The sequence below is a fragment of the Podarcis gaigeae genome (assembly GCF_964106915.1).
Source record: "Podarcis gaigeae genome assembly, chromosome: 8".
NCBI lineage: Eukaryota > Metazoa > Chordata > Lepidosauria > Squamata > Lacertidae > Podarcis > Podarcis gaigeae.
Genome location: NC_139684.1, coordinates 70,295,320 through 70,316,039, shown reverse-complemented (window position 1 = coordinate 70,316,039; position 20,720 = coordinate 70,295,320). Strand labels below are relative to the sequence as shown.

Below are 20,720 nucleotides of genomic sequence, written 5' to 3'. Positions count from 1 at the left end.
TAGGAGGGACCCCTTATAGTTTCTATGTACTGCATTGTGTTTGGCATGGTTGCTTTTTGCCTAAGGTTACCACATCCCCCCCCCCCCCCGATGAATCTGGGGACTCTTTCCAACTTTAATGGATTTTGTATGGGGACTGATTGGTAAATCTGGGGGCTGTCCCCAGGAAATGGGGACATCTGGTAACCTTATTCTAGCCTAACTTCAGGTCCTCATTTTACTGTAAGGGTGGGGACAGGCGACAGTACTCTTAAAAACCCTCTTTGTTGCCAAAGCTAAGTCTCCTGAAACAAGGAGATTGCAGTTTCTTCACCCTGGGTGGTCTTTGGTAATGTTGATTCCTTGCAGTGCTGGTGACTTATTTTGGAATCAGACTTCCTTTAGGTAAAGCATAAGGACACATGTGAGGCTCTAAAGACCACATTTCATACGTTGTGCTTTCTTCAGAATGGAAAAAGTGGTCATGGTCTGCCAGTTTGGGGCTTGGAAGTTATAATTACAGTCGCACACAGTCTCTCCTGGCACTGGGCTCAAAAGCAAGGCTGCTGCTGGGCAAAAATAATGGGAAAAGAACGAGCAGCTTGTTATAGTGGCCTAGGGATGGACAAATCTGTTTCTGGTGTAATTTCACAAGTGTTCTTTCGCAAGTCCATTCTTAACCCATTTCTACATCAACCTCAACACGAATGCACACGAAAGCTCATACTAATAACAAACTTAGTTGGTCTCTAAGGTGCTACTGGAAGGAATTTTTTTAATTTTGTTTCGACTATGGCAGACCAACACGGCTACCTACCTGTAACTAGAACCTCTGAACATGGTTATCTGAATATGTATTTGAGCTCAGGGTCCATAAATTCAGTGAAGTGTGCAGTATGACATTCTGATTGGTGTATTAGTCCAGGAAGTGTAAAGTTGATCTGTTTGCTTAAAAATACTGAATTCCCCTCATTCCTGAACTGGCTCTGACCATGGAAGTGGGGAACGAAAGACCTAGCCTAGCACTGGCTTTGTAGACAGGTATCTCAGTGTTTAATAACAGCTCTTTGCAGTTTGGAAGTCATTTCATAAACCTCCTTAACTTCTTCATAGTCATGATCCGAATCATCACTGAAAGCTGTGCCTGAAAAATAATTCATGTAAAATATTTATTATATCCCACTATGGTACTCTCGCATTCTGAAAGGTAGCATAAAATAATTATAATAATAATACACACTTCAAATCAAGCAACAATTTACTGAAGGCATCAAAAGAAAATGTAAAAAAAGTCATTGCAGGGCAATTTATTCTATATCCTCAAGTGTTCTGCATTAACTGCACATTGACCTGCTGTGTAGGATTGTTTGATGAGTCAGGTGAGATTTTCACAAAGTAGGCACCACTGTAGAAATGGCTGTGTCTTGCCTAGTCTAGCTAGTTGGCAGTTCAGACAGGAAATATAACACAGGACCTTGGATCATGATTTAAAGAGCATAGCTGTCAACCTTCCCTTTTTTGCGGGAAATTCCCTTATTTCAGTGCCATTTCCCGCTGCTATCCCAGATTGTTAGATATCCTGTAGACTCCCCGGGACAGGTGAGGCTGCTGATCCCTTATTTTCAAATCTGAATGTTGACAGCGATGTTTAAAGAGGCATATAAGGATCACTTGCCATTTGAGCCTGAAAAAATGAGTTTGACACCTGTACACCCAGCATGAACTTTGGCCTTCAGATTCCTGCAGCAGGAACTTCACTCACTATTCCCCACAAGCAGTCCTGGTCAGCATAAATAGGTAAATTATTTTATAACACAGGCAGGTGAAGGAGGATAATGTTGCCTCAGCAAGAATGTGAAGCCAGGTCTCTCTCAGGCTATGTCCAGTACTCTACCATCAATACACTGAAGGGAGTCATGCAATTAATACAAATCATTTTTATCTACTTATTCTGTTGTCCTAGTGTTGATATCCAGGGACTTGCAGGTGAAGACCTCTACTGTTGATTCCATTAATTTCTAAGATTCCTTGCTGCTAAACTACATTATAATTTAAAACTCCATTCTAATCTCTGATGCACAAGGTTTCCCCTTATTGAATACAGGTGCAATTGGAACAGTTTACTTGTTAAGGTGTGTCCATCCTTTTCATAATTTCTTGGGAGTAATCTGATTTCATAGGTTCAATTTCTAAACCATTTGCATTTCTAATTGATTCAGTCCTGCAATGATATTTATCATTAAAAGTACTAGCATTCAGCCTCTTCTTGGACTTTTATCCTCATTTTCTCAACATCTGTGCTAGTCTGGCAAACTGCACCCCTGTGCTCCCAATCCATCTATTCTGACTAGGGTCTTTCACGTCATCTGCTATGTGATCTTTTAACTGCAGCTAACCGGGATTGACAAGAGCATATGCTCTTTTGAGTTATATGGTCCCTTTCCCACATAGCCTGTTTGCTCCCCTTTCCAGAGAATACTGAGCTAATGATTTGGGAGATCTAGGGAAAATTTGATTGGTTTGATATGTTCAGTGCCTTCACTATAATTCAGAGCTGGGGAACCTCAGGCCCAGGGGCCAAATGCAGCCCTCTAAGCCTTACTGTCTGGCTCTGGGCAATCTACCCAGGCCAGAGCCCTCTCTAGGCTAGCTTTTGCTTGGCTGGAGTGTACCCTTGAACTGATAAATGACTTGCTTTCCTGGATGGAAGACAATGAGGAATGTGTGTAGAAGCTAGCTTACTCAACAAAGTATTCATTGCTCCACCCACTTTTTCCTTTGGCCCTTGGGCTGAACAAGGTTCCCCACCCCTGTTGTAGTTGTTCACAAGCAAAAAGTCATTATACCTGTGGTTTGGTTCTCGGGATTAGAACACTCCTGGAATCTTTGACGTTCGCATTCCATGGTGTACTCATTAAGATTGTTCAGGACACTCCCACTTGCGCCTGTTTGCTTAGGTCCAGAGAAGGGAAGTTTTGCAGGCTCTCTAGATGTGCTGCTTGACTTGCCAGAAGGTAACTGGTACAGGAAAACAGAACAAGTATTTTTTCCCCCTGAAGGCAATTTATATCTTAAGATGCTAAGACCAGTTTAACAAACCTACTCAAAACCCAGCCCTTAACTTCTGTCTTTAAGAAGGAAACTTAATGATTGTTTCAGAAGCCAGTGGGATAAGCTAGGTAAACGTAAAGGGACCCCTGAACATTAGGTCCAGTTGTGGCCGACTCTGGGGTTGCGGCGCTCATCTCGCTTTATTGGCCGAGGGAGCTGGCGTACAGCTTCCGGGTCATGTGGCCAGCATGACTAAGCCGCTTCTGGCGAACCAGAGCAGCGCACAGAAACGCCGTTTACCTTCCCGCCTATTTATCTACTTGCACTTTGACGTGCTTTCGAATTGCTAGGTTGGCAGGAGCAGGGACCAAGCAATGGGAGCTCACCCCGTCACGGGGATTCAAATCACCAACCTTCTGATCGGCAAGTCCTAGGCTCTGTGGTTTAACCCACAGCGCCACCCATGCCCCTGTGGGATAAGCTACTGCACAGTAAATAAGCAAAGGCTAGCAGGCTAAGAAGAATCTTTTAGCAGTGTGTTAATAGTTGAGGGCAGAGCTGGATTTTATGGAAAGTGCCCTCCTAGAGTGCCAAAGTGGGAAGTGGGAAGTGGGTGTCTGGCTCAGGAAGCAAGGCGGTGGGGTTGAGGTAGGGCTCCTGTGTAGTTAGCTAATTTTACACTTAACTGAATGGTCTTATCAGGGGTGGACGCTTAAGATAGTAATGTGTATTACAGTCATACCTCATGTTACGTTTGCTTCCGGTTGCGCGTTTTCAGGTTGCGTCCCACAGTGACCCGGAAGTACCAGAAAGGGTTACTTCCAGGTTTCGCCACTTGCGCATGCGCAGACGCACAAAATGATGTCACGCGCATTTGCTGAAACGGCGAGTCGTGACCTGCGCATGCTCAGACGTGGGTTGCATTCTTTTCAGGTTGCGAACGGGCCTCCAGAACGGATCCCGTTCGCAACCAGAGGTACCACTGTACTTCCCGGACTTCAAATGGCCTTACAGGGGTTGAAGTTATTACTTTGCATAACTGTTGTTGGACCATTCCTGTTTATTGTGTTGAGCCATCTATCCTGCCATCCTCTGTACTGTCAGAAAGTCAGAACGAACTTTCTGAGCGTAAACACTGTTAGACAGTGGAACGGTTTCCCTTGAGAGGTTGTGGACTCTACTTCCTTGGAAGTTTTTAAGCAGAGGTTGGGTGAACATTGTCATGAATGCTTTAGTTGAGATTCCTGCATTGTGGGGGGTTGGACTAGATTATCCCCTTTGTCCCATCCAACTCTATGGTTCCATGATTGTATGATTCCATTATTCTAAGTCTTAACCAGATGGTGCTCTTGCTGGCCACCTTCTGTCTACTCAGCTATCCCCTCAACAGCTGAGATAAATAACACAAACATTTCATCTTATTTTGTCAAGTTGGCAACTCTGACCTGCATGGCCAATGTTGTACTAACATTTGTTTTCTTTCTTTTTTAATTCACTGGAAAAATGATAAAAGGTAAAGGTACCCCTGCCCGTACGGGCCAGTCTTGACAGGCTCTAGGGTTGTGCGCTCATCTCACTCTAGAGGCCGGGAGCCAGCGCTGTCCGCAGATACTTCAGGGTCACGTGGCCAGCGTGACGAAGCTGCTCCGGCAAACCAGCACCAGAGCAGCACACGGAAACGTCATTTACCTTCCCGCTATAAAGCGGTACCTATTTATCTACTTGCACTTAAGAGTGCTTTCGAACTGCTAGGTGGGCAGGAGCTGGGACCGAACTATGGGAGCTCACCCCGCCGCGGGGATTCGAACCGCCGACCATACAATCGGCAAGTCCTAGGCACTGAGGTTTTACCCACAGCGCCACCTGCGTCCATGATATCCATGCCCAATTAACAAATCAGTGGGTGGCAGGGGGCGAGCACAATTGTGATTAGATCCATGCATGCAAAGTTAGCACCTTGTGTTAGGAATTAATCATTCATTCAACTCATGCCTCCAAGTCATGAAATGGGCCATCTATATAATTTTTTAAAAACTATTCAGAAGTTGAACAAATGGAAGAGGGGAATCAAAAGGCACAACTTGTTGGGAGACATAACTAGGTTTGGAGATGGTTCTGCCCTTACATCAGTATTATTTTGTCTGCTCCTAGGGACAGCACAGAATTTGGCTTTCCCAATCTTTCAATATGATGAAACTGGTCCTGAACGAGTGAGGGCTATCTTTATTCATTTTTAGATTATGTGTACCTGTGTCGTAGCAGACACAATTTTAGAAGAAGCATTCCCAAATGAAAGAATGCCTCTTCTGAGATACCTGCAATCTATAAACTTTTAAGGCCACAAAATACAAATAAGTATTCTTTGTTTAAAAACTTGCTGGCTTATTAAGCAGTGGCAACAAGCTGTGCTATCATAATGATTAAGTAAATGATAATTTTAGGTTATATTTTAGTGGCCAAGTTTTAATTTATATATATTTTTAACTTGCTATTTCTGTATTGTCCCTGCTATACCTAATTGCAAATTCAAATATATCCCTATTGTGTTTTATGACTTCCTTGATACTGTGGGCTGGAACTGTGACCGAAATAATAAATTCAATCAGTGGCACCTCTTTCATCAGTCAGTTTTTTTGGAAATGCATTACAGTGGTACCTTGGTTTACGAACTTAATCCATTCCGGAAGTCCGTTCTTAAACCAAAGCGTTCTTAAACCAAGGTGTGCTTTCCCATAGCAGCAGGGGACTCAATTTACAAATGGAACACACTCAACAGAAAGCAAAACATGTTCTTATTCCAAGGTAAAGTTCACAAACCAAAACACCCACTTCCGGGTTTGCAGTGTTCTTCATCCAAGTTGTTCATAAACTAAGCTGTTCTTAAGCCAAGGTACCACTATAGTTGACTAAACGGTTCCAGTCCTAGTATTTAATGCTTTGCACGAACACATCCTGCCGCTGCTGTATTTCTCTAATTCTCCCGTATTCCTTATTACCTTAGATGTTTCTGCTGCATTCTTCTCTCCTCCTTTGGCCTTTCTGAGGTCCATGTTGCACCTGGAGTCCTTTCGCTTTGGAGGTCTCGGAGGTGCTGATGCATTGCTGGGGAGTAACTTTAGCAAATGATAATAAAAGGCCTCTGTCAACTCTTCCACCGCCGGACTGGAAGTGGGAGGGGTGGCCTTTGCTGGCCCTCCAGTGAAGAAGAGAGACATGTCCAACCACTGTGGAGGAATGTCAAAGGTGAGAGCTGGCTCCTTAGCCAGGCTGATGGTGAGAAATTGCAAGTCGATCCTGGTCTCCAGGGTCAGGACAGAGGAGCAGCCTAGAGGATCAGAGGCACAGTCAGTGCTAAGCACCTTGACCTCACAGGGCAGCTGCAGGTGCTCCACTGCCTCAGAGATGGTATATTTCCGACTGTCACGGACATCCTCTACAAAGCCAGCTTCCAGGAACAGGGGCACATGGATTTGCTCTTTGTCCTCATCTCCATTGTCCCTGCAGCACACAAGCATGTCCATGGCTGAAGGCTTGTTGGCTCTCGTGACCTGCAGCACCTCTAGCCGGTCTCCTACACTGAACAAAGGAAATTCCCCTTCGCTGGTCTCACAGTCCTTGGTGACAACGACCTGCAGTTTCTTGGCTGTGGCTAAACTGAGGGCCAGCTCCGAAGTGCAGCTAAATCGGCGTGGGCATCGGCGAAAGCGGCCTTGGTAGCTGCTGGAGAGGAGGAAGTAGCAGGTCCGGGTCTTGCCTTTGCGAGAAGAGGCCAGGACCCTCCATGCTGAGGACTTGCTGTGGATGTGAATCTGGCAGCCCTTCTGTAGGTGGGAGAACCAGTTGCTCTGGAAGACAGGTAGGCTCTCTGGGGCCTCAAGGATCTCTGCCTCCGCTGGCAGGGCTTCCTCCATTGCCAGAACCTCGCTGAGCATCAGCGGCTTAATAAAGTGGATGTGCCGTGACTCCTTGGTGACGTCGACCACCTCTACATCCAGGGTAGAGTTGATTTGCACAACGTCATTTCGAACTGGAGAAATAAGCACCACATGGTCATTGAGAGCCCTGGCAAAGATTCCCATAAACAGGAACCTGACCATCCTGTGGAAGCTATCTTTGGAAGTTGGGTGGGAGGCTTGAGGGAGAGGGGGCTTAACTTTATATATATATTTATTCTGCTATTTATTTTGCATTTTTGTTTCTGCGGCTCTTTTCGTTTTGCTTTTGTGACTGTGTGGAACCCAGTTCAGCTACTGATTGATTGATTGTGCAGTACATAATTTATTGCTTTCATTTTATGGATCAATGGTCTTGTTAGATAGTAAAATTCATGTTAAATTGCTGTTTTAGGGGTTGTTTTTAAAAGTCTGGAACGGATTAATCTGTTTTGCATTACATTCTGTGGGAAAGCGTGCCTTGGTTTTGGAATGCTTTGGTTTTGGAACGGACTTCAGGAGCGGATTATGTTTGAGAACCAAGGTACCACTGTACCATGAAACAGGCAGTAGATGCATACTACAATCCCAGTGGCAGAAATATATTGGCCATCAAACTCAGTTCCCAAAAGCCTCCCAGAAGAGCTGTGCTACAACCAGCTGGTGGAATGTACAGTGGTGCCCCGCAAGATGAATGCCTCGCAAGACGGAAAACTCGCTAGACAAAAGGGTTTTCCATTTTTTGAGCTGCTTCGCAAGACGAATTTCCCTATGGTCTTGCTTCGCAAGACGAAGATGTCTTACAAGTTTGTTTCCTTTTTCTTAACACCGTTAATACAGTTGCGACTTGACTTCAAGGAGCAACTCATAGAACGCAGTGTACATAGTAGCCTTTTTTGAGGTTTTTAAAGACTTTGGTGATTTTTGAAGCTTTTCCAAAACTTCTTTTGCAGCCATTTGGTAAGTTAAGCTTTTAAAACTTTTTTTGGGGTTTTGGATTTTGGGTTGGGGTGTTTGGAATTCAAGGACTTGGTATTGGGGAGGGGTTTGCAAGAATCTGGAAGCTTGTGTGTTTTTTTTCTGCATTTTTATGATTTTTTGTGACCATTAGGGCACTCTGCTTTAAAAAAAAAAAAAATTCTGGATTTGAATTTCTGTGTGCTTGGTGGCTGGGGGAACAGTTGGGGAGGGGTTTGCAAGAATCTGGAAGCTTGTGTTCCCCCCCCCCCCTGCATTTTTATGATTTTCTGTGACCACTGGGCCACTCTGCTGTTTTTTTAAAAAAATTCTGGGTTTGAATTTTGAAATGCTCTTTACAGTATGTGTGACTTTAAAGAGCACTTAAACTCTTGTTGTACCAAATTTGGCTTTGTTTGGACTTTTTTTGACGCATTAATTGATTTTCAATGCATTCCTATGGGATTTCGTGCTTTGCAAGATGAAAAATTCGCAGAACGAATTAATTTCGTCTTGCGAGGCACCACTGTATATGGTGATGGGTCCAGGGTGGTTTCCTTGGGGAGGGCATTCCAAAGCATCAGTGCCATGACTAAAATGGAGGCCTGCTTTTTGTACCCACCTGCCTCACAGCAGTCAGAAGGGTAAGGACCTTAGATCACCAAAGAGCATCTGCTTTGCATGCAGAATGTCTCTCGACTTCAGTCCCTGGCATCTCTTGCCTGAAATCCTGGAGAGCTGCTACCAGTCAGTGTGGACAGTACTGAGCTAGATGAATCAATGGCCTGATATAAGATAAGGAAACTTCCTGTGACATAGACTCATAGAAGCGTAGACTCATAATGAGTGCCCACACTCATTATCAGTGGCATTCCAGAGTCTACAGGGGAATCCCATCACCTGCTTCTATGGCTGTACTCGGATGGATCTGCAAATGGTATCAATATGGAAACCATCTCTGTATCTGTCTTTGTAGAACTCGCCACATGCACCAAAATTCTTCAGCACTGGTGGCAAGAACAGCAAATCTGCTTCTTAATTTCTCTCTCTAATTTCAGCAGTGTTAAGGTCAGCTTTCCCTATCACTGCATCAACTTTTGATTCCTTTTTAAAGAGTCCTCATGAAAATTTATCAGCATTGTAGTGCGATTTTTTTCTAATATACACATTTGTATTCACTAATATACGCATTTTTGCTAAACAGTTTCCCCCAACAGAATGCATTTCTATGTGCTTTTCACTCGTCTACGAATATTTATGCTGACTTTGCCCTAGTATATACATTTTTGTATACATTTACTTGGCTGGAGAGCTGCACTGCAAAATTTGGAGACTTGTGAATTTTGAAGGATGGTTGTGTTTCGGTTTGCCTATTTCTTCAGAAAGTGTCCGTTAGGTTTGCCTTTCAGAGTGGAACTGAATTGAATTTCACACAGCTACCATTTTTGTAACCCCTAAATGGCCTGGGTTTTCCCATTGCCTGCTATCAGATTCTTTAAGCAGGGAGATATCGGGGTCTGAACCTGGAACTTCCCGTGTGCAAAGAAGATGCTCTATCAGGAAGGTATGTTCCCCGAGCAGACATTTTGGCAGATGTGTACACATGCACCTTGCCTTGCAAAGGCAAACCAAATCACACTCTTCCCTCCACCACGCCTTCCCAGCCTAGAGGAAGCCGCAGCTCAGTCTATACTTACAATGCATTATCGCTTTCACTTTATACGTTGGGTAGAGCTGGACCTCACTCTTGCTAATTTCCGGGCAGGTTAGCCTCTTCCGCCGCAAGACTGCTGACCGCAGGACCTCCTGGATCGTGTAGCGCTGTGGCTGTTGGCAGTCCAAAAACTTGTCCTTGCGGAAGGGAGAGCCCCGAGAGAAAGATTTCCTCTTTGCTCCACGCGGCAGTTCTGAACTGGGCTGAAAAAGACCTGGGTGGGGTATGCAAAATTAGAGTTGTTATTTTAAGTAGCTATATCCTGAGAAGGGGCCATCTGCATATTGCCAGGGTGGCGGTGATGGAGAGGACACCGATTTGCATAGCAACTTCATGTGCTAATTTATATGTACAGACGCCAAATTATAAGTAATTCCTATTGCTTTGATAGGAATACAGTACGATCTCACCATAGCAGGAAAGACCAGGTGGCTCAGGCGACTGCTCAGTTCGTCTATGGGCAACTCCAAGTCTGCTGCTCTCTCTCTTCATAGGGCTCTTGATCTTTAAACTAGACTTGGACTGAACAGCCCTTCAAAGAGAGGAATGGCCAGTGTGGTGAGTTGTGGCCACCTGCCTGACACCAGGTTACCTGGATGGGGCAGGACAATGGCGAGGTTGCAGGCAGGGCTGGTACAGCAGCAGAGACAGTCGGGTGCTTCCGCTGGTGGTCTGCACTGCCCCAACCTCACCATTGCCTTGCTGCATTAGGTAATAATAATAATAATTTATTATTTATACCCTGCCCATCTGGCTGGGTTTCCCCAGTCACTCTGGGCAGCTTCCAACAAAATATTAAAATACAGTGGTAACATTAAAAGCTTCCCTAAACAGGGCTGCCTTCAGATGTCTTCTGAAGGTAAGCAGCAGCAATGGCAGTGTCAGGAGGAGAGTCCTGCTCCACCTGTTCCTAGCACTGTTCCGTGTAAAGCAAAACATATGACAGCCCTATACTCGCCACTTTCATTACAAGCTATTTCTAAAGCAATAAAATACAAGGCAAGAGCTGTGTACACGCCGGAGTGTTAATTCACATGGGCTTTTATGCACCATCATCCACACACAAGCACTTTCGGTTGAACTCAAATCTCAGTGTTTCCCATTCACAAACGTGGGTGGTACTTGATGGGATGCATTTGCACACTGTGTTTTTGTCTCCTCCCCACAATTAGTACTGTACTCCTTCACCCTCCCTATTCCAGGAACCTAATGTCCATTGTGGCCATGCATGCAGGTAGACCATTTTTTAAATAGGGAACAGGTTTTCTGATATATCGAACCTGCACAAAACAGAGGGTTAAGAAAATAAAGTTGTAGGGGTGGGTGGGTGTCAGGCCCCAGCAACAGCCCACTAAATAGTGCCTCTCACCAGTGTAAGTAGGGCGTGTTGGCACCCTTGTCCAAGTATAAACTCTGTGCAAGTACATCACATTGAATGCTGAATAAACAAGTCATCAGGAGGGGCCCAGTGTACATTTAAAGTACATTGCTTCCTCCAGAGAATTGTGGGAATTGTAGTTACTCCCGGTCCCAGCACCCTCAACAAATTACAGCTCCCAATATTATTTGCTTTAAATGTATGGTGTGTATACACAGTGTGAGCCTGGTCTCCCTAACAAAGTGATTGTGTGCCAGGTCCTGCCTTGTCTTCTAAACCCCTGGCAAATCCTGCTCTTGCAGATTACATATTCACTCGCGAGAGAAAAATGCGCCAGGCTCTTCTGTTTCCTTGCCCTACGAGAGGGCTCATGTGATTCATATTGTTGTGAAGTTTGAAGAGGAGAGAGTTAATGTCACCAGAAGTCCTGGTCCTTTGGCCTGGAGATGCCAGGGATGAAAACTGGGGCCTGAATGCAAAGCCCATGCTTTACCGCTGAACTATGGCCCAATGTATGGCAGAGGGCAACAGCTAGATCGGGGCGGATGGCTGACAGCATGCAACACCTCTGCTAAGACATCTGCACTGGCCACCCATAAAATTAATAAAATAATAATAATACTTTTTTAACATTTATATCCCGCCCATCTGGCTGGGATATAAATCCACTGAGGTCATCCAGAGTAGCGATGGCAGCTGTTGCCCACATTATAGAGCCGCAGCTTGTCTTAAGCAGAAGTCGGGTATTTGGTGTCACTAGGCCCATGGCTCTCTTCTCTGTCTCGATACTGTTTCTGCTAAGCCACTTCCAGATGTCTGTTCTCTTAATACAGTGGTACCTCGGGTTACATACACTTCAGGTTACATACGCTTCAGGTTACAGACTCTGCTAACCCAGAAATAGTGCTTCAGGTTAAGAACTTTGCTTCAGGATGAGAACAGAAATTGTGCAGCAGCGGCACAGCGGCAGCGGGATGCCCCTTTAGCTAAAGTGGCACCTCAGGTTAAGAACAGTTTCAGGTTAAGAACGGACCTCTGGGACGAATTTAGTACTTAACCCGAGGTACTACTGTGTGTACCTTCCTTCTGAGTCACTAAATTTCTATCCTTGCCTTACTCTTCGAGGCGTCTCTTGAAAACTCCTTTTTCCTGCTGACAGGACTATGCCCTTGTTTAATATTTTCTTGAGTAGCCAGTCATTTTCATGAATTGTTTCATACTGCTTTTGAAAGGTGTTTTTGTATTGCTGTACACAGCCTTAATATTCTACAAGAGGGTGGGTTTATAAATGCTGTTATAACTAACTAAACAAAATGCAATTTCAGCCAAACCATGCCTACCTGCCCAAAGCACCTGACATTATATATGACATCATGTATGTTAAGTTATATAAGGAGAGACTGGAAGCAGAAGTGGCTCACGAGTCGTGTGTTCCAGCGGAAGTCCACTGTAAAAGTAAACATAAAAAATCCACACACAGTCATGCAGGAAGGTTCACATGCTAGACCCATGATCTGTGAAAATTCCACTGTGGGCACTACTAAAAAGGGCAGAGAACACTTTTTTGTATTGTAAACTGCCTTGAGAGCAGCTGAAGGACAGAGTACAAATTTAATCAAACAAGCAAACAATGCACATACCTTTAAAATCCAGCGGCAGCTCATATATGTGCCCATTCTCCACATTCTTGCAGGAGATGTTCTGCAGCTGAACATCAATAATTTTCATCAGATCTCCTGTTGATAAGCAGCATTCATTGCCAGAGACTTCATAAACAGATCCTGGAGAAAGTGGAGGTCTTAGTTAGTATTCAGGAAGCCAAACTGCTAGCGGGGTGGTTAAAAAGACAATACTGTAAAAACGTTAGTCATCATCAAATATCCTTTTTTAGGCATAGCAAACCACACATTATCAAACAGACACCGTATACAAATTGTGCAAAATACGAGCTCAGCATAACAAGGTTTGTCCCAGTCAGATCTGTAACTCCAGAGGAAATCAATTTGCATAAATAATACAGTACAACACTACTACATCACTGATCAATTAAGAACCACTAAATCTCTTTAAAATGGCCTAGTCTTTCTACATGGACAGCACACAAAAATTCAGCCATTATTAAAGTAATTTATAATAATAATAATAATAATAATAATAATAATAATATTTTTTAAAAATTACTTTTAAAACATTATTAATTAATTAATTAATTAATTAATTAATTAATTAATTAATTATAAAATACAATATGGTCTAGTGGGTAGAGTGTAGGACCAGAGCTGTGGTGCTCCTAGTTCAAATCCAGGGAGGTACTTTGAAGAGCTGCTGTCTCTCAGTTTTAGGAGCCCCCTCTCTTCTCTCTAATGTTGGGAATAGCAGTATTGTCCTACCTTTCAGGAATGATGTAAAGATTTTAAAAAGTAATGAAAAGCATTCTACAAATGCTAAGTATTATTATTATAAGATCAGATTATTATTATTATTATTAACCTAGATAGAAGTAGGGCACACAGCCACTCTAGGTGGGAAAAGTAATGCAACTTTTCCTTACAGGTTTGGGAGTGGGGGGGGGGACACAAATCTGTTCAAATAGCATTATTTGTTCCTCTTTTTAATGACCCTTGGAAAAGAGGTAGCCTACATCTGCTTCATCAAGTGCATGCAGAATCCAAATGAGGGAAGGGAAGGCACAGGTGTGTGTCTGACTCAGAGCCAGCCTCAAGATTCAGGACTGGATAGAAGTAAAAAGCCACACAGATGAGCAATGACTCAGGCCAGTGCTCCCTTGCCCTAACAGACCAGAATCAAGTGACTAAAACCAGCACAACACCTTCCCACTCTTTCTCAGATCTCTTTTTCCCCATTCTTCCTTGCCCGCCCCATCTCACCCCGTTTTGCTTAATATCCTTTTTCCCAGCCACCAATCACGGGCCCCATCATCTTGAAGCAGACTTCCCTAGCTCAGTACTATGGAAATGATCCCTGAAAGCATGAGACCATGGGTAGGCAAACCAAGGCCTGGGGGCCGGATCTGGCCCAGTCACCTTCTCAATCCGGCCCGCAGACGGTCCGGGAATCAGCGTTATTTTTACATAAGTAGAATGTGACCTTTTATTTAAAATGTATCTCTGGGTTATTTGTGGGGCATAGGAATTGGTTCAACCCCCCCCCCATATAGTCCTGCCCCCCACAAGGTCTGAGGGACAGTGGACCGGCCCCCTGCTGAAAAAGTTTGCTGACCCCTGCATGAGACCAATGAAATCTGAGTCCTTTGCAGATATTAAACCTTGATTCACATCTTCTTCTTCTCTCTCTCTCTTTCATAAAATTTGTACGCTGCTTGTTTTTTTAAAAAAACAACCCGCCAAGTTCTTCATGATGCTTTTAGCCTTTCCAATTTGCATGTTCCTAATTTGTATACATGCCATCCTCAAGTTGGTATTCTCTGTTCTGAGCATTCGTCAATGCACACAACTCTATGCCACTTTCTGCTGTCTGTTTAGTAGGGGAGAGAAAGGGGAAAGCCCACCGGGCCTGAAATAAACCAGCCCGCTGCTGTTCCCACGCCCATACAAGCTACTCGGAAGGGTAGCTTAGCTTTGCTTAGCTTTGCTCTCCTTTAACCCAAGGCTCTGCAATCTGTCACAAGAACTTCCTGATTTCACATACCCAATCTATTTTGTCTTCCCGGTAACATCGCCAGTTCCCACTTTTCAACTCCTCTGACGCAATATGTGTAGTTTCGCCCTTCTGCTTTATAGCTTCCCTCAATATCTTCCATGCTCAGCCCAAAGAAAGAAAAAGCCCAATGTAATTAGGGATGGGGGAGAAATAATCTGAAATGCATACTACCAATTTTCAGTGTCCAAAACAATACACAAACTGAAACAGCCCTTTTTCAAAATTCATACTTCACAGAATATTGCAATACAGTTCTTCAGCCATGTAATGTTTGCAAAAATGCATATGGGTTGTTGTCAGAATCTGTCTCCAAATACAATGGAGTGTTGCCTCCAGGGGCGAAGTCAAATCAGTGGAGAATCGCAGCGCTTGCTGTAGCTGCAGAGACCAGTAATGTCTGCCTCTCACTTTGTTTTTGTTGCCTTAGCAGAACCAAAGTGAACTCTGCAAGGCACACATATAGGCAGTGTATACAGTGGTACCTCAGGTTAAGTACTTAATTCGTTCCACAGGTCCATACTTAACATGAAACTGTTCTTAACCTGAAGCACTTTAGCTAATGGGGCCACCGTGCCGCCAGAACATGATTTCTGTTCTCATCCTGAAGCAAAGTTCTTAACCTGAAGCACTATTTCTGGGTTAGCGGAGTCTGTAACCTGAAGCGTGTGTAACCTGAAGCGTATGTAACCCGAGGTACCACTGTATGGAGGTCCTGGGCTGCCTTGACAACATGATCCACCCCCCTCAGCCTTGCTGATGTGGCACCAACTTGGCTGCAGGAGTTGCTGGAAGGAGGCGGACAGACGCCATCCAGCCATCTTAGAGACACCATTTTGGATTTGAGTAGTTTTACTCCTTAGGCTTTTCTTTTCCAGAAGAGGTCCCACAAGGCAGCATATGGGTGAAGTGTGCATATTAGTGATGATTACACCCAAAAATGCATTATTTAAGGAGAAATTGCTTTGCAAAAATGTGCATACAGTGGTACCTCAGGTTAAGAACTTAACTCCTTCTGGAGATCCGTTCTTAACCTGAAACTGTTCTTAACCTGAGGTACCACTTTAGCTAATGGGGCCTCCCGCTGCCGCTGTGCCACTGCTGCACAATTTCTGTTCTCATCCTGAAGCAAAGTTCTTAACCTGAAGCACTATTTCTGGGTTAGCAGAGTCTGTAACCTGAAGTGTATGTAACCTGAAGTGAAACCCGAGGTACCACTGTATTGGACAAAGTGACATACTATTGTGTATAATAGGATAAATTCAGACTAAAATGCTGATGAATTTTCATAAGGACTTAAATAAGTGAAATCTCAAACCAATTTGGATCTTTGAAGGACTGAACTTAAAAAGAGAGAGAGAGAGAGAGAGAGAGAGAGAGAGAGAGAGAGAGAGAACTGAGGGAAACCAAAATTGACAGATTTACCCACCCATACAAATAAAACAGAATTCAGTACAGGAGACAACACAGGAGCCCTGGCTGGATCAATGTGTGAGAGAATGAAGTGAGAAAGCAAAGCCCTGCTCTCAATGTCTCCACACATGAATACCACTTTAGACCAGGGATAGTCAAAGAAGTGCCCTCCAGAGAGATTGTTGGACTGCAGTTCCCATCATCCACAACCAGCATGGCCAGTGATCTGGGATGATGGGAGTTGTAGTCCAGCAACATCAGGAGGGCAATCATGGGCAATCTCATGGGCAATCTCTGCTTTAGCCCTATCCACATTCAGCGCAAAGGTCTGGAGGAACAGATAAAAAAGCGGGCAAAGTAAACAAGTCAGCAGGAAACAATAAAGAGGAACCCTGAGCAGCAGTTTCAAATAGCATGCATGCCACAAACGCACACCATTTAAAAATAAAATAAAATCTAAGATACACTTAGAATCCCCACGCACTCTGGACTCACACATATTTGCTGAAAACAGGTTTCTTTCTTCAAACTTTTATTTTTCTTACTTTCTCCAAAACACTGATGTAATTGCACACGTGATTGTTGTGACACAGAAACTTCCATTTTTCAAAATTGTGTCAATTATAAAGGTGTCTTAACAACATTGGTCATAATAGCAAAATAGTATTCCATCAAAACAGTATCTTAACACCATCTTAGCCATCTCTTAATGTTTTATTTCACTTTCCAAATTTACTCTAATAAAACTTTGAGGCTAAGATGATTATCATTACATATGTCTTTTAAAAAGGTTGCTCATTCTCCTCTTCCCAAATTGTGGCATCAGAATGCAATGTTCAGGCAGAAGCTCATTGGGTGCTTTTGGTGTCTTAACACCATTTTTCTACCTAGTATACATATATAGCCTGAAATGTGGAGGAGAAAGACTTTGTGCTGGCCATTGGGGCAATGGGTTTTTCCACCTGCCTTGCCCCATCAACCAACCCTAGGAGCATTATCTGCAGATGTCTTTTCACAAACTGAATAGAGTGGAAGATTATTAGTCATGGGGGTGGGGAGTGTGGGGGTGTGAATTCAACAAAACTTAAGCTTATTTTTTATTTGCTATTTTGTTAATGTTAATATTGTTTTATATACAGTAGTACCTCAGGTTAAGTACAGTGGTACCTCAGGTTAAGTACTTAATTCATTCCGGAGGTCCGTACTTAACCTGAAACTGTTCTTAACCTGAAGCACCACTTTAGCTAATGGGGCCTCCTGCTGCCGCCGCACGGTTTCTGTTCTCATCCTGAAGCAAAGTTCTTAACCTGAAGCACTATTTCTGGGTTAGCGGAGTCTGTAACCTGAAGCGTATGTAACCTGAAGTGTATGTAACCTGAGATACCACTGTACTTAATTCGTTCCGGAGGTCTGTTCTTAACCTGGAACTGTTCTTAACCTGAAGCACCACTTTAGCTAATGGAGCCTCCTGCTGCCACTGCACGATTTCTGTTCTCATCCTGAAGCAAAGTTCTTAACCCAAGGTACTATTTCTGTAACCTGAAGTGTATGTAACCTGAAGTGTCTGTCAACCTGAAGCGTATGTCACCTGAAGCGTATGTAACCTGAGGTACCAATGTATTATGAATGCTGTAGTGCATTGTGAATGCTGTAATTGTGTTGTTTAGCTTATTTTTTTAGTTGTTTTGTTAATAGTGTTTTATAGATGGTAATTGTTTTACTGATGATTTGTTAATTGTTTTATATGATTTGTGTTGTATTTGTGATGCTCTATTATGTTATTCATTGTTTGTAAGCCACTTTGCAATTTATGTGAATGAAAAGCGGCATAGAAATAAAACAAAATAAATTGAATCAAGTCAAGTCATGCCACTTCAAGATCCAGCTTCTTAACCCGCCTGACTCATTGCTGCCCCAAGGCCACCCTCCTCTCCAGCCTCCACTTCCGCCACCGATTCTGAACTGCTCTCTGTCACAGACTCTTCCTGTTCACTAAACCCTGTTACCTCTTCAGCTTCCGACACCCCTCCTCCCAGTCTGCTATCTCTTCTCCCTCTGGCCACTCAAGGTCATCCCACCGCCAATCCCTGGGCTCTGAGCCTTCTTCCCTTGGGGGTTCCCCACAGCTGCTGCCTCCCACCACCTCCTCTGCATCCAGCCACCCCATGACAAGTGGTCCATGGAAGGAAAAGGCTTGGGGACCACTGTTCTATAGTGCTAGCAATGGAGCTCTATTAATTAACCTTGACCTTCCATCCTCCCAAGTAAATTTGTTGCATAAATGCTGCACCATGGCTCCTGATCACATCCAGGAACAGCCTTGCTCAAGTCACTTAGGAAGGTAAGAAGAGCCCTCAGAAGACAGAAAAAAAGGTTGACCTAGTCCACCATTCTGTTCTTCACAATGGCCAACCAAATGCCTCTGGCAAGCCTACAAACAGGCCTACATGAAAGCAACAGCCCTCTCCCATTTTCGCTTGCCAGCAACAAACATTTCAAGGTATACTTTCCCTGAACTAGCAGTGACTAGCAGTCACTGATTGACATCTACCGTCAATTTGTTGATAAGAACAGGGGGAAAAACATGCCAATGTCTTCTTCAAGGAGCTCGGGTCAATCAGAACTGAGGTTTGCATTTCCCATAGTGGACAAGCAAGTCCAAAAGCTGGGTGGGAGATCAGTGACGTCTCCTGTTCCCACTTCCCCACTTAGACACAGTTGTGGAAGGAGTCCTCACGCACGACTCTTTCACAGTGAGCAATACAGTCATTGCTTCCCCAAACCCTGAACACTGGCCATCTCACCCGCAATGGCTACGCAAATCGATCCTGGCATATCTTAACAGCTTTGGACAGATCTGGGCAGAGGGGAAGCAGCCAGGGACACTTGCACTGGACCTCGGAGGGCTAAGTTTAGAAGGGGCTTGCTGACCTTATGCCGTCCTGCCAAGAACAAGACTCACATCCCAGGCCAATCTTGGCTTTGGTTTAAGATTGCAGCTGAAGCTTTGTCTTAATTACAACCAGCATGCTCAAAAAGCTCCATTACTTGTCTTCACCTCCCGCCTCCCAACTTTAGGATGAATCTGCTGGCGGCAGAGAGAAGCAGTCAGTGATGCTCACCTTGGAAGTAGACTCCAGAGCAGATCTTCACCACTCTAGGCAAGGAGCAAAGATCCAGATCGCAGATGTACTGGTGGAAGGAAACAGAATCCATAACTCCTGTTGCAGGCAGTGCTGCTGAAGTGTGTGGGAGTCTCTGCTGCTCTGCAGGACAGCTGTGCTGCGTCTGTGGATGTTCAGCCGTGATTTTCACTTCCTCTTTTAAGGGTTGTCTTAAAGGGGTAGGCTTCCCAAGATTGGGTTTAATGCTTGGCACTTAACAAGAAGTGCAACGCAGACAAGAGGTAGTGGCTTATTGTGGTGACAGTGCACCACATAAATGGGCTGTGTCACCTGAGCTTATCCTACTGGTGACCAAAATGCCATTTAAAGTACCGTAGTCAAGATTGGCAGGAAATCATAATGCAGACCCTGGGTGACTTTGTGTTCACAGCCTACAGTTAAAGCACTCTTATATCATGTTAGCAGTCATGAGGAATCCTGGGAACTGTTTGTTAAGCATGCTGGAAATGGTAGATATGTGAGGTTAGCACCTTTTGCAAAGTTCCCAGGATTATTATTTTTTTTGGGGGGGGAGAACCATGACTGTAGAAGAGTGCTTTAAATGTATGCCATGGATGCGAGCGGTGTCACCCACCAACACCGCCCCGTTGGAAGTGGCAGAAGAGTGCTTTTGCAACTTTTTGAAGCAGGCCTGCAGGAAACGTGCAGTTTCGCACAAGGAAGTTCTCAGGTTCAGGGAGGGATCATGATTTAGTGGTAGAGCACATGCCTGCTTTGGATGCAGAAAGTTCAATATTCAGTCCCTGGTATCTCCAGTTAAAAGAATCAGGTAGCAGCTGATGGGGAAGACTTTTTCTGCCTGACCTTGGAAAACCACAGAGGAGCAGGGATAGGGGAGAAATTTGATTCAGTTCACTTTTAAAGGCAGGTCTATGAAACTCATGCCTTACAAAAAACAACCAGAGAACTGAAACACAGGCAGCCACCTTTCAGAATCCACACCCATCCAAATTTTGCAACGCAGTTCTTCCAACCAACCAATGCTTACAAACAGGCATATTATTAGGGGACAGTATGTATACAAATGAATATACTGTGGTGGAGAGTAACACACAAGAATGCAATCTATCAGGAGGAGAAATTGCTGACAAAACTGTGTACATTAATCAAAGCAGAATGCAAAAATGTGTTGATCAGGACAAATCTGCATTAACGTGCTGGAGAATTTTTAAATGATTTTTTAAAAAATTGCTGCAGAAATGTGGAGAACATTCATAAAAATGAGAAATTAAGAGAACTGAAATTGACAGATCATTTCACCCCTATAGAGGAGACAGTCTTCATCTGGGTGGCCCAATGCCTTGACCTGATATAAAGCAGTTTCCTATGTTCACTTTGGCTGCAAACCAACTTTTGCACATCTAGCAAGGGTTTTATGCTGATATACAGTTACTAGGGGCTGCTTCCCTCTACACATGACCAACCCCCTCCCC

General features: G+C 44.0%; 1 protein-coding gene across 1 annotated transcript; it reads right to left on the bottom strand.

Moving 5' to 3' along the window:
- Window positions 1–737: 737 nt before the first annotated feature.
- On the bottom strand, window positions 738–19,386 carry THEMIS2 (thymocyte selection associated family member 2). Its single transcript, XM_083750801.1, has 6 exons — window positions 19,225–19,386; window positions 12,652–12,792; window positions 9,617–9,847; window positions 6,027–7,057; window positions 2,826–2,997; window positions 738–1,123 (listed from the first exon to the last, which is right to left on the bottom strand). The coding sequence occupies exons 1-6, from the start codon at window positions 19,316–19,318 to the stop codon at window positions 1,026–1,028; spliced, it is 1,767 nt and encodes a 588-aa protein (XP_083606927.1). The 5' UTR covers window positions 19,319–19,386; the 3' UTR covers window positions 738–1,025.
- Between the last annotated feature and the right edge of the window lie 1,334 nt (window positions 19,387–20,720).